The sequence below is a fragment of the Cyprinodon tularosa genome, unplaced genomic scaffold, assembly GCF_016077235.1.
Source record: "Cyprinodon tularosa strain WSP-4 unplaced genomic scaffold, ASM1607723v1 ctg31, whole genome shotgun sequence".
In the NCBI taxonomy this organism is placed as follows: Eukaryota; Metazoa; Chordata; class Actinopteri; order Cyprinodontiformes; family Cyprinodontidae; genus Cyprinodon; species Cyprinodon tularosa.
The window spans coordinates 2,101,392-2,115,794 of record NW_024039019.1 but is presented as its reverse complement, the minus strand read 5'-3'; the positions used below and the strand labels follow the sequence as shown (position 1 = coordinate 2,115,794).

The 14,403-nt window shown below is 40.7% G+C and overlaps 1 protein-coding gene across 1 annotated transcript; it reads right to left on the bottom strand.

Moving 5' to 3' along the window:
- Positions 1-1,321: 1,321 nt before the first annotated feature.
- vps51 (VPS51 subunit of GARP complex) lies at positions 1,322-12,503 on the bottom strand. The gene is made up of 11 exons (XM_038292295.1): positions 12,330-12,503; positions 11,263-11,392; positions 8,800-8,946; positions 8,486-8,705; positions 6,815-7,730; positions 6,520-6,735; positions 6,310-6,393; positions 6,088-6,222; positions 5,887-6,008; positions 2,896-2,983; positions 1,322-1,911 (listed from the first exon to the last, which is right to left on the bottom strand). The coding sequence occupies exons 1-11, from the start codon at positions 12,501-12,503 to the stop codon at positions 1,651-1,653; spliced, it is 2,493 nt and encodes an 830-aa protein (XP_038148223.1). The 3' UTR covers positions 1,322-1,650.
- Between the last annotated feature and the right edge of the window lie 1,900 nt (positions 12,504-14,403).

The following is a 14,403-nucleotide window of genomic DNA, read 5'->3' as shown; positions in this document are numbered from 1 at the left end:
TTGTGGACTTGGAGAAGGCATTCGACCGTGTCCCTCGTGCTGCCCTGTGGGGGGTGCTCCAGGAGTATGGAGTCGGGGGCCCTTTATTAGGGGCCATCCGTTCTTTGTACAAGCGGAACAGGAGTCTGGTTCGCACTGCCGGCACTAAGTCGGACCTGTTCCCAGTGCATGTTGGACTCCGACAGGGCTGCCCTCTGTCACCGTTCCTGTTCATAACTTTTATGGACAGGATTTCTAGGCGCAGCCAAGGACCGGAGGGGGTCTGGTTTGGGGAACAGCGGATCTCGTCCCTGCTTTTTGTGGATGAGGTAGTTCTGCTGGCTCCCTCCTGCCAAGACCTACAGCGTGCGCTGGGGCGGTTCGCAGCCGAATGTGAAGCGGCCGGGATGAGAATCAGCTCCTCCAAGTCCGAGGCCATGGTTCTCGACCGGAAAAAGGTGGCTTGTCCCCTTCAGGTTGGGGGAGAGTCCCTGCCTCAAGTGGAGGAGTTCAAGTATCTTAAGGTCCTGTTCACGAGTGAGGGAAGAATGGAGCGGGAGATCGATAGACGGATCGGTGCGGCTGCTGCAATAATGCGGACGCTGCACCGGTCTGTCGTGGTGAAGAGAGAGCTGAGCGAAAAGGCAAAGCTCTCAATTTACCGGTCGGTCTACGTTCCTACCCTCACCTATGGTCATGAAATTTGGATCATGACCGAAAGAACGAGATCCCGGATACAGGCGGCTGAAATGAGCTTTCTCCGCAGGGTGGCTGGGCTCTCCCTTAGAGATAGGGTGAGGAGCTCGGTCATTCGGGAGAGGCTCAGAGTAGAGCCGGTTCTCCTCCACATCGAGAGGAGTCAGTTGAGGTGGCTCGGACATCTTTTTCGGATGCCCCCTGGACGCCTCCCTCGGGAGGTGTTCCAGGCACGTCCCACCGGGAGGAGGCCCAGGGGACGACCCAGGAGACGCTGGAGAGACTATGTCTCTCGGCTGGCCTGGGAGCGCCTAGGGCTTCCCCCAACAGAGCTGGAGGAGGTGTCTGCGGAGAGGGAAGTCTGGGAGTCTCTGCTTAGTCTGCTGCCCCCGCGACCCGGTTCCGGATAAAGCGGGAGACGACGAGTACGAGTATATATACACACACACGTGTCTCACTCCGTAATTTCATTTCTACCCACATTTATTTGTTTATTATATTTTGGGGGGCAATTAATTGTATGCTTATTTATTTTTGGAGCATTTATTTATTTATTTTAATTATGGCAGGATTGGTCCTCCATAAGAACAGACTGATAACAAAGATGTAATGTATTTAGGATCACATCAATAAAATAGTCCACAAATAAACTGAAGATTTTTATTGTTGGAAGAGCTTAACTTTTTATTAATATTTATTCACACACATATGGGAGTCCTAAACATCTAAAATGTATCCTTATATTTCAAGACAGAATTCATTATTGTTATTTATGATTAACAGAAAAAAAGACAATTGTAGTACGCATAAAAGTAGAGTCAAACAGTATCATAGCGATCTTGGAATGACGCCCATGAAGAATTGCAGGATCAATGGAAAAAAAAAAAAAGTTTGGATAAATATTACTATATTATGCTAGCTGTAATCACCTTATGTGATGATAAAAGTGACTGAATCAATGTGGCACAGGTACATTTAACCTCTTTCACAGATCACTTCAATCACACTCTGCTCCATTGGACAGGGGTCCAGGCAGCGGTGGGCAGAGCTTCCCACTATTTCATCCAACAGGAAGTGCACCAGGTTCTCATCCGAGACGAAGCGCCACAGGTACATCTGCAGGTAGTGGCAGTCGACCTGGATCTGCTGCAGGCCATAGCGCCCAAAGGTGCGCAGGCGGACACACTCCAGGAATGTTTTCAGGCTGATTTTGATGATTCCTGTCATCACTGAAACCTGGGTAAAAGAAGAAGGGGGTATATCAGGTTTTATGTTACATTTTAAATTCACAGCTGTTTTTTTAACATTTGAAGCTGGCTCTGTTTCATTATTATTATCATTTTTATTTTATTTTTTTGCTATATAAACGACACAAAACCATAATCACTGGGTGCAAAACTAACCCACAGCATGATGCTGCACTCATATTTAAAAAGTTGGCAAAGGGAGTTTAGGTTGATTTCTCCCAAACGTTTTGTCATTGTGGATAAGTAGCTAGAGAATTACATTTCAGACCTTTTAGTCTGACCTTAAATAAGTGCAAAGTAAAAATGAGCCCCAACTTTGGCAATGTACTTATTTTCACCATTTTTTTTAACTTCCCATGTGGCTAGAATTTAAAGTGAGAGAGGGGATCAAATACTAAAATTGACATGCTAAGGTCCTCCCACATCTGTACCATCAGAGTCGTAAAAATCTAATTCAAAATCCAGCCATGAGAAGCTGTGAGAAATAAAACCACTGATCATACTCCAACTCTCTCGTTCACACAGACAAGCAGTCTTTGCATCCCAGATCATGTTCTGCTTGTATTAAGTGCTGAAAATTCTCAAACGCAGCTCCTAAGACTGTTACATTAAACGTCAGGTCTTTAGAGCCGTATAAGCAGAAAAACACTGGGTACCTCATACAACACAATGTCTCACACAGGCGTCTTTCGATAAGCTGGGGTTAATAAATGAAACAACAAGCAGTACCCTGATATTTGACACCTGCTATTATATATTCAAACAGATAGCACCTGATTGGTAACACACAATTTTCCTACTGATAACTAGAGGCAGTATAAAAACTACTATTATAAATATAATTGTCCTTTGTGTTAAAATGTTAAAGTCTGGTTTTGGACTAAAGAGTCTTCCCTAAAGGACTGTAGCCAGAATCAGGTCCCTTTAACAAAACTAATCAAACATATTGACCCAGCTGAACTGCAGCACTGACCTTGTTAAACTCCACAGAGCTGAAGATGTCAATCCTTTCAGAAAACAGCTTGTGTATGTTGCTCAGCAGATTGGTATCCATGGGAGCACTGCAGGTACACAACAAGTGACAAATCATCCATTGTTTCATATATAACTATATAATAAAAACTAGGGATGCACGATATAATCGGTCCCCTATCGGTATCGGCCTGTATCGGCCTTAAAACTGAATATCGGACATCGGCCACCCCACCGATATTTAACCCGATATTTGATCAGCTTCTGAGTTTCTAAAGTCTAAAATAATAATAATAATAATAATACTACTACTTCTTCTTCTTCCTCAAAAACTTCCTTTTTACAGACTTAAAAACTTCTAAAGAGGAGGGAAAAAATATTGATACATTAAAATATCACAATATCTTCATATGCTGATATATTGCCATTTAAAAACACCATATCAATCTCTTTTACTAATGAAATATTGCTATTTGTCATCGTTATGCTACGAAATCCCCTGAAAATTCACGAAATTTTGCCATATTTTTATATGTTGATATATTGACGCGGTATCAACCTATTTTATTAACAAAATCTCACAAGAATTTGCCAAATATCACGAGAGTTTGTAACAGAACGATGAAATTTCACGAGAGTAAAATAGATCGATACCGCGTTTTCAAAAATCAGTTTGATATCAGCATATGAAAATATATTTGAGTTTATTATTTTTCAAAGTGTCAGAAATGGATAACAGAACTGCTATTTTCAATGACTACTTATTTTTGTCCAGCTTTAACATCGGTATCGATATCGGTTATCGGCTACATGAGTTCTAAAATATGGGCATATCGGATATCGGCCAAAATCCCAATATCGAGCATCCCTAATAAAAACAACACTGTGCCACACTTATACAGGTAAAACTGATTTGGTAGAGTGTTTAATTAAAAAAAGACTTCACACAAACAAACAAAAAATTAAAAAAGATTTGAAAATAAAAATAAAACCTGACCAGTACCTCTTCCAGTGTAACTGAGATATTCAAAGATGATGAGAGGAGAATCAGCTTACTAATGTCTCTTTCAGTAAATATTTGATTCTCTTTTTGTTGTTTTCCCTCAGTTTACCAACAAAAATGGCTCTATATATCATAATAGCAGCTAGGAGATAGTATAGAAATCAACTTTATTGTCATTACACTGTCACAAGTACAAAGCAATGAAAAATGTAGTTTGCATCAAGAAGTGTTATACAGGATATAAATATTTATTTATCTGTACAGAAACTATTTATGTATGGACTATAAATGGTATATATAAACAAAGATTATTTGTAAGAGGCTATAAATAAATAAATAAATAAATAAATAAATAAATAAATAAATAAATAAATAAATAAATAAATATGGAAGCTATATATATATATATATATATATATATGTGTGTATGTTAATCAGGTTTCTGGATGGGATGTGGTTCAAATTGCCTCTCCACCAATTCATCACTGGTGCAATTTGTTTATTTAAACCAACACATTCATTCAAGCACATATCATGTGCTTAAACAAAACTCATCACTTTCTACGACACTGCAACTATTCATTATTTATCTTTTAAGGACATAAAGAAGAAAAAAATATATACTTGTTAAAAGTTGTTAAAAGTGGCTGTTGAATAATAGTGTATCTTCCTACTGGTAACCATTACTAACCAGGTGTCATAACATTTCTCTATACAGGAGAATGATATTCATAAAGCATGTGAACACCCTCCAAAAGTATAACATGTTGAAGAAGATGAAAACCAGGCAGCTTTCTCTACCTCTGATCTGCAGTTCTAACCCCTGAATAATACTGATAAAGGGTGTAAAGACAGCATTTAATGCTGGATTTATAGAGCAAAGAGATGCAACAGTGTTCCTAAACAAAGTCAAAAACATCTCCTAATCAAAGCTTAAAGGAATAGTACACCCAAAACATGATTAGCCTTCATTTTCTACTCACCCCCATGCTGAACAACACTCTGGAGTACTTTTTTGATATCTCAAATGCATCTGGAGATCTGGGAGGCTTCTTGCTGTCTGCTGACATTCAAATAATGGAGGTCTATGGTGCCAGAGACAGAAAGGTCCATAAAAGTCCACAAAAACGTGTCAATATTCCTCCATACTGCTTGTCCAATGTATTCCAAGTGTCCTGAGTGGGTAGCATCCAGAATTTACTCGAAACGAAGTCATTTAGAATGTTTTTAGAGCATAAACAGTAGTGTATAGTATTTCCTGAAAGCTCGCGCCAGCGCGTTCAGGACGCTACGGAAGCCGGCAGACCAAACCAGATGAAAGTGCGCATTCAGCGTCTGCTCTGCCGATAATGCAAGCGTAGAAGAAGAAATGTGCTGTTTACCTGTGCAAAGAAAGAAAAAACGAAAGAAAAATGTCTGAGGACTTCAGTGTTGAGGAAGAGCAGGAGTTCTTTGCCGAGCTGAATGCGCTGGTTTGGTCTGCCGGCTTCCGTAGGCTCGTGAACGCGCTGGCGCTTTCTTTCAGGAAATACTATACACTACTGTTTATGCTCTAAAAACATTCTAAATGACTTCGTTTCGAGTAAATTCTGGATGCTACCCACTCAGGACACTTGGAATACATTGGACGAGCAGTATGGAGGAATATTGACACGTTTTTGTGGACTTTTATGGACCTTTCTGTCTCGGTCACAATAGACCTCCATTATTTGAATGTCAGCAGACAGCAAGAAGCCTCCCAGATCTCCAGATGCATTTGAGATATCAAAAAAGTACTCCAGAGTGTTGTTCAGCATGGGGGTGAGTAGAAAATGAAGCCTAATCATGTTTTGGGTGTACTATTCCTTTAAGATGGTCGATGCAAAGGTCTCTCTGGTGCTTTAATATCATTACTGCAGCAATTTCCAAGTGCTGAAGTCGAGTCCACATAGTTTTGTATTATATTAGGAAGGATATGAACAAAAGTTGTACGTTTTTCTGTTTCTTTACCTCGGAGTGTAGCTGGCAGCATAACGAGGCTGCTGCCTGGAGCTGCTGTAGACAGAAAAGGTCCTTTTGCTTGAGTCGCTACTGTGAGCCTTCCTCACGCCTTCTTCATACAACAGACCCACCTGTTGAGCAGGATGTTCACAGATCACTTTCAGAAAGAAGCAGATCCAGTACCACACGGTCTGTTCTTCAAAGTGATACCTGCACATCGATCGAGGTGGTGTCCTCCACTACCCTCTTCATCACAGCTCGGACGTTTCTGGGCTCAATGGTGTTGACCCAGTCTCTAGTTTCAACACTCTTTCTTAACATTTGGGAGATGATCAGCCCCTGAACCTGGAAAAAAAAAAGGAAAAAATGATAAAAATCTCTGACATATGCTGCCCTCTTGATACTGTGTTGTTTCTTTTAATGGGAAAATACCTTGACGTAATGGTTGAGTAGTTTTTGCGCTGCTTCCCTTGCTTCTCCACATAACGTTGTAACTGCCGTTATGGGATTTTGGTGCTTAAAAAGAAATGCCTGTTTATTAACACTCTGAAAACAGCTGCAGTTTTTCTAAAATGTCTTTACAAGCCTTGAGCTACAGTGAAATGTTACGCAGTCATACCCATCAAAGGGGTGCTCTAATACCTGGACGAGGAACTGTTCATCTGTAAGCGTCAGTATGTAGGAGATGGTGGACATCTCGAAGTCCAAGCAGAGGCGCGACAGCAGCAGCAAAAGAGCCGGGGGAGTCGATCCTCCTTTGTCTCCTGCGCTTTCACAGAACTGTCGAGAAGACTGGCACACAAACCTGATGAAGTTCACCACCAGGTTCTCTCGGACACCCTGGCTACAGAACTCCCCCTGTGAAGATAACAGAGAAACACAGAATTTGGTAAAAAATGACATTTTAGCTTCTCACATAAAAGAACAGGATATTTACCTTGAAGTAAGGCTTGTTGGAGAACGTAATGTCCTTGGCGGTGAAGAGATGCACCGATGCCAAAACCGACTTAATCTGGTTTAGTATAGAAGCCGATAAGGATGAGAGAAGCTCTGGGAGGCTGTTTGGAGCGTCTCTGCCAGAGGCCGCCCCCCCTAGATGAGCTCCCCCTCCAGCCACAGAGGCTGCGGCCACAGAGAGTCGAGGCGTTGCCAGGGCCTGACGGACGTCTGTTAAGCTGTCCATGTAGAAGCTCTGCAGCGCGGTGAGGTACTGCTTCACTCGCTCCGTTGCAGCTCTTATCACAATTTCTGTCCCCTGGTTTGGAACGGTGGAGCCTGGCAGCAGTTTGGACACAGCCTGAAGCCTGCGGTGGAAGCGGTCGAGCGCACGGACCAGGAGGGAATTATCACTGACTCCTTTCTCCTCTTGGATCCTCCTCTCAACAAGCGAGAAATAACGAGCTGCCAGATCATCCACGAAGGCCTTCAGCTTGTTATTTGCCATCTGTGGAATATTCTTCGAAGCTAGCTCCCCTGTCTGAGCGTGGTTGATGAACAGCTCTTGATAGGAAGTGATCACCAAACATAAACTGCTAACAAATTCATTGCAGCCTCTGTCTATGAACTCCAGAATGTCTGTGTTTGGGGTAGGGGAAGGTAGGGAGAGCATTTTGGGGGAGTTATCCTTCGGAGATCCCGGAGCTGCAGTGGATGGTGACCTGCATGTAGCAGTCTCTTTGACAGCTGGGGTCGGCAGGTGGGGTTTAATCTCTGCTTCCAGTCCCTGCAGGTCCAACTCCAGCCGAGACCGTGCGTGGCTCAGGAACTTCTCACAGAGCTCCTCTGCTGGCTCGTCCAGCTGCAGAAGGAGCTCCACACACTCGGACAGGTCTTTGGCGCTTGTCCCACCATCTCTAAAAAAAAAAAAAAAAAAGAAAATCACAAAAAGATGTTAATACATTCTAGCTGACCTCCAACATCAGCATGATCTCATCAATTTGACGCTGTTCCCGTTGTGTGCTAATAGAGCCAGAAGAAGAAGTCAACAGGAGCCAGGTTAATACAGCGACTGCAAAGTTCTGAGAAATCTCCTTCTTTCCTTTTTATGCAGGCCAGGTGCCTGCAGGCGCATAGCTGCCCCCCACGGGACACTGTGACATTTCATGGGCATTGCGCTGCCATGCGTTATGTCTAAGTTAGGCTGTCGTTCCACATGAGTTCTGGACTCGTTATGAATACTTTATGTATATGTTCAAAACTGAAAAAATACATAGAAAGTTTAGTGTATACCCGATCCTAGAACATCAGGATCAGGTATGACAGCACCATTAGAAGCTGTGACCTCACATCAATACAACACTGACTGACAACTCCTGCCTTTAATCAATACATGTTCTGAGAACTATGTCGATTTTACTGATATACAGATTTTACTAACATTGTTTACTATTTTTCATGCAAAAATCCTGGGATCACACAGTCCTGCCAGGTTTTTTTTCTTTTAGTAGTGTAACACCTGTTAAAAGAGACATTATGTGAAATTTAACTAAAAAAAATGCCTTTTTTATTTCACCCTCATTCTGCAAGGAACATCATATCTGATAGAGAAGAAGAAACATCGTTCCAGTATTCTTCTAATGGGCTTTGTGTGAGCTTGAAAGACTCCCACCTGAACTTCTGCCGAAGCTCCTGAGCCAGTTTCTCCATAATGGCGTTACAGTCATCCTGAATCCCCTTGAAGGAGGGAAGGTGGCTGTACTGCTGCAGCACGCAGCGAGCACGCCGGTGGGAGCTCACTGCCTGAGCATACGCCTGCAGCTCCAGACACTTATTCAATCGGGCAGGCAACTCAAACAGAAACTGAAGCTTCCTCAGCAGAGTGTGGACGCCTGGCGGGAAAAAAACAAAACAAGGCAGAACTATGAAAACAATTGTCCTAAAGGTCTTCGACGGTACAAATGAAAATAAAACGCAAGATCATACCTGAAAGTTTTGTGATCTGTGCGTGTTGGTCCTGAAGGGTGCCACTGATAGAGGCGCTAAAGTCTGTGATGGCGGCCATGTTTGCAGACAAGCAATCCATTTCATCCTCCATCTTTTTGAAATCATTCTTCATTTTTCTAATGGTGTCTAACAAAACAAGGAGAAATAAAACACAAACCAACGTTACAAACTGGGTCACGGTACACCTGCAAGCTTCAGTGGGATTTGTGGATTAATGAAGACAAAGTAGCAGGATGGAATTAAAAGTGGGGAAAAAATGCTACAGTACAACTTAAACCAATTGGGACATTGGGGAAAAGTATTTATGACTTTATTTATGTCAGGAAGTGGAAAAAAGCTGTAGATTCATTATGCAGAATTAAAATAATCTAAACCTTTATCTCTTAAATATTAAAGTACAACATACTATTGATAAGAAAAAGTTTTTTTTCTATTTACCTAAGATACAGTAAAAAATAATTGCTAAAAATATATATATGGTTCAGAGCAGACTAGTTTGCTTGTGGTGACCAAACCATGGTGATTGGACCCCTTTTGATCCCTCAAGTCCTGCTGGAACATGAAATGAACATCTCTATAAAGCTTGTCTGCAGAGGTAAGAGTGAAAAATGCTCCAATATTTATTGGCAATTGGCTGTGTTGAACTGTCAATTTCAGATAAAAAAGTGGACCATAGCCTCCCCAACCCTTCTAATAACTGAATGTGGAATTTGACTTCAACTAATGGGGATTCTGATCCTCTTTACTTTTCCTCCAGATTCTGGCACCTTGATTTCCAAATAAAATGTAAACTTAACTTCCATCTGAAACAGGAGTTTGGATCGCCGAGCAATAGTCCAATTCTTTCCCTCAACCTTCAATGCATATATGTAAACACAGAACTCTGATTAGTTGATCAGCGCGACTCCATGAGTTTCTAATATTTTCCAATATTTTGGAAAATATTGTATGCTCAAAATACTGATTAGTTGATCAGCGCGACTCCATGAGTTTCCAATATTTTCCAATATTTTCCAACTTTATATGCATGGGTCTACTAGAAATTTTCAAGACACTGGGTGTTTCCGTTGTCTGTAAAAAGTATTGCGCATTTTGCATATAAATAACAAGAAATAAAAGCTTGACATTTTTCTCTATGTCCAAGTTTTAAAACAAATGGCAATAAATATTGACGTTTTACACTATATTCTATTTTAACTGTAGTCAGAGAGCCATTAGGAAAAATAGGGGGGTTTTAAGAAAACATAAGAATGACTCAAAATGTGACGAAAACTAATGGCGTAACGACAATGGGCCTGTAAGCAACATTATCTGGGTGGGCCCGAAATGAAGTACAACACCTCAACGTGCCCCATACATACACACTTCATCATTCTTCACCTTCACTAGACATGGATATACTTTCACATATTCTGCTGTACAATGAGTCTTATCAGTCTACCTTGAGTTTCACAGTCCCCCTCCTCACCCACGCTCTCTCCATTCACCTCCTGCTCGCAATCTTCACTCACTGTAGCAGCAACGTCCACCTCTCCCTCTTCGGTTCTTTGAAAGAACCTGTTATTTTGGGAAGTTTTTTCCGTTCTTCCAGCAGCTCTTCTTTCCTTTTTCTTTTCTGGAATCTGCTTAAGTACCTCTTTTTGGTATCCATCATCGCTAACACATTGTAGATAACGGTTATGCTTTTAACCTACGCTCTGGATTACCCATGATCCCAAGAACTCAAATACATCATTCTTTTAAGATCTTTACTGTGGTTTGAATCATATTATATGAGTGTATCTTTTACCAACTGTCTAATGAACTATACACAGTTATTAACATGGTGATTGAATGTACCACTGTCTGCTTTGCTATTGGTGTCGTGTTTAAACAGCTCACATCCTGTTGAAATCTGCCATGTGTTGGGGTATAAATAAGATCCGGTCAGTCAATCTAGTATCAGGTGGGTTTAAGAGGAATTTTTCGCACCTTTACATCTGCAAGGAGACGTCCTAGTCCACAATTGCGTAGGGGGCCTACCAGGTAAGGTAAGGCAAGGCAAGGCAAGGCAAATGTATTTGTATAGCACAATTCAGTACAAAGACAATGCAAAGTGCTTTACATGATTAAAATACAGGAAGAAAAAACAGAATCAAAGCAAGTAGGAAAAAAAAAAAAAAATGCAGAAACAAAAAAAGAATATTAAAAACAGTTGGAAGTTTTTGTTTTTAGGTGTCAGTGACGGGGCCCCTAAGCAACTGCAGTCTCTGTTTACCGATAGTTATGCCATTGATTAAAACATTTGCTTTATAACAAGAAGCACTACTTTGTTTTGGTCTCTTGCATAAAATGCTGGTAGAATATATTGAAGCTTGCTTTGTTTTTAAATCACAACAAAGTATGGAGAAGATGAAGACCTGTGGAAATATTTGCAAGCTCCTGCATGGATGCTATCCTTACCTGTAGCAGATATGAACTTGTTGTAGTTTTCATAGACCAGAGTCTGCATGTCACTGTCCAGAGAGCGGATCTGCTTCACCATGCAGGTCTCATGGTCCATCAGCTCACCCAGGGAGCACTCTCTTCTCAGCTGGAAGTTCATAAAGAGAAAGTGTAAAAACAATTCATATGGCACCAACACAAATATATCCTTCATATATATGGGAGGTGACACAGAGCCACCAGGAGGGCAGGGGCGGAGCTAGATGGGGGGCCAGGGGTGACCATGGCCACCCTTAGCCAATCTGTGGCCACCCCTACTATTTTTTTTTCTTCTAATACAGATGATGGCAGCAGTAATTCTCTGAAGTGGAATATTCGAAAAATTTTAATTTTTCATATATTAACATTTACTTGACAATAAAAATACTGTGGTTAATTATGACATCAATATTCTATTGTACATTAAATATGATAAATAGAGAATTCATTCTATTTTCAGAACTAGATTTTGTGTTATATGGAGTAAAGAGAAAATGATGTGTCTCTGCGAGTCTTCTAGAAGTTTTCAATGAAATCAAAGATAAAAAACTATTTTAATAAAACGTATTAAATAATCAATTTATGCTGATATTAACCCTTGTAAATATCAATTTTATGCAGAATGATTATTGATAAAAGTAGGTAAGTGATGACAATGGAAAATATGTTCCCTATACCTTTCATCTAGACAGATGTTTAAGAATACAGTATGTGTCCATTTGTTAGCAAAGGCTGTAGGAAAGTATAATTCAGTTTTAATTAAATTCCGTTCATTTCTATTGCCCCAGTTCACAACTCATGTCATCTCAAGGCACTTTACAGTTCAGATCATACCAAATAATCATCAGATTGAAAAAAATAAAGTATAGCTTGTGCCACCCTTATAAAAATTTTCTGGCTACGCCTCTGCTTGAGGGCAGACTTTATAATCACTTTATTTCTTGTGCTTTTACAATAATAACTGACAGAGCTGTCATATCAACTACAGTAAAATAACAGGGTGACTTCAGACTGCTGTGGTGCTCTAGATGTTCAGCAGACAGCACCTTGTTGAGGTAGAGCTCCGGGTCGAAATGCGGGCCGTTGATGTCGCAGGGATCCAGGGACTGCGGCTGCTCCGGGGCCTTTCCTTCCTCGTTTAGCCCGTAGTAAAGCTTCAGCATGCCGTGAACATTCCGCCTCCTCCCGGACTCGTCCAACATCGAGCCTTCAGCGTCCATACTGAAGTCCGACCAGCTGACAAGACGGACAAAGGGAAACAAAGACTTGACAGCTCAAAAACACGGCCTGAAAATGTAACTCCTCGGTTCAAAAGGAATAATTATGTACTTATCCTAAATAACAACACTATCTACTGAAAATATGCCATAAAGGTATTTTCGTTTGGAATGAATAGCAGCTTTTTTGGAGTCTTTGTTGTTTCCGCATTTGTAGCCAATCACATTTTACGTTCTCATAGCGTTTACGTAAATGGATACTCTACTGCGCATGTCAGCGCTCATAGGATTTAAAGGGCCAGTTCATTTCTTTGGACATAATTCATAATGCTGACAGGAAAAACAAACGGCAACACAATGTCAGTTCAAAATCCAATACGATATTAATTAATTGCATGAATAGTGGCACTAATCAGGATAAATCCAATTGCAGCAATTTAAAGACCGTAAATTCTGTTTTACAGAACATTTGAAGTCCTAATGTATGATTAGATTAGAACAGATTAGATTAGATGAGCTTTATTGATCTCACAGCGGAGAAATTCACTCGTCACATATTGGCATAGAAGTTACAGAAGGTGCAAACAGGGAGGAAAAAGGTGCATTAGGAATAAGCAATATATATATACAGTATATCAAAATAAATAGGATTAAGGTGCAATGTTTAGTTCAGACATCCCCAAACTCGGTCCTCAAGGCCCCATGTCCTGCAGGTTTTAGAGGTTTATAATGACCTAATGACACTGTATTACTACCATACTTGCTCCAGTGCTGACCTGCCATGGCCACACAGTCCTGTTGTAAACTATTTTTTCTTATGTAAGGTTTGACACTGGAAATAATTCTACATAAATATAGAATTTGCAAAGTCGTTGTCCATACTTTGCCTTCCACTCAGTGTCGCATTGTCTTCCATAGAGCACTTTGCGGACACATTCCCTCCTTCTGGAAGGTCTCAAAGACTGAATGTTAGACTACCGTCAGCTCTGCAGTCTGCCCTATGATTGTTCCAACACATTTCTGTATTAAAATCTTCATATTTGTCTTCTGTAATAAGTCACTATTGAAAGTGAGAACCTGTGTCTCAATGAGATTTACCTTTTTATAGCTTTATGGAGTGACCTAGTGGGTTAGAGCAGTGCGCTTGGGCTCTGATAAGGTTACAAGTACCCGATTCAATCCCCCCCAGCCTTCACTCTGGGTCCCTGAGCAAAGACCCTTAACCCCCGATTGCTCCCCCCCAGTGCCACACAATGGCAGCCCACTGCTCCCCAATGGGATGGGTTACATGCAGAGAATTAATTTCCCCATTGTGGGACAAGGAAGGGATTTACATGCACCTTTAAGCCATAATAGCTAACAGAATTAAACTTCTCAAAATTAAAGTTATGATTTTCTACTTTGATTATTGTACTAAAAAAACTTTCTAATAATTGAGATGAACCACCACACAATTAGGAACAGAACTGAACAAATAGTAGCATCAGGTTAATGAGAATTAGTGGTAGTGTATACTGTATAAGCTAAAAGCGATGTATATAAAAGTTTCATGCAAACACTAAAAGAACATGATCACCAGACTAAAAGTATGCATGAGTACAAAAAGAGACAGGATACTAACTCTAAGAAGTATGACAAAAGTTTTACATTATATTACATTGCTTTGTTGAACAGCAGCCATATTGGATGTTGAAAGAGCAGACGAGAAACCTCCAATCTTCCCACTTGGAGTTCAGACTTCAAGGATTCTTCTTATTTATTTTTATGGACGTTTCATTTTTTTCCCTTCTCACAGAACACAACAAACAGAAGCTCCTCACCTGTTTCACCATTTAATGTCTTCATAGTTGGTCAGTTTTCAAATCAGAGTAAATAAAGGAGCATTTGAAAGAATATAGAAGTA

Coding starts and splice junctions, on each gene's coding strand:
- vps51 (XM_038292295.1), bottom strand. CDS start 12,503: ATGGACGCTGAAGGCTCGATGTTGGACGAGTCCGGGAGGAGGCGGAAT. Junction 8,947..11,262: donor CAAGTTCATATCTGCTACAG/GTAAGGATAGCA, acceptor TTGTTTTGTTAG/ACACCATTAGAAAAATGAAG. Junction 6,736..6,814: donor CCAACAAGCCTTACTTCAAG/GTAAATATCCTG, acceptor TTATCTTCACAG/GGGGAGTTCTGTAGCCAGGG.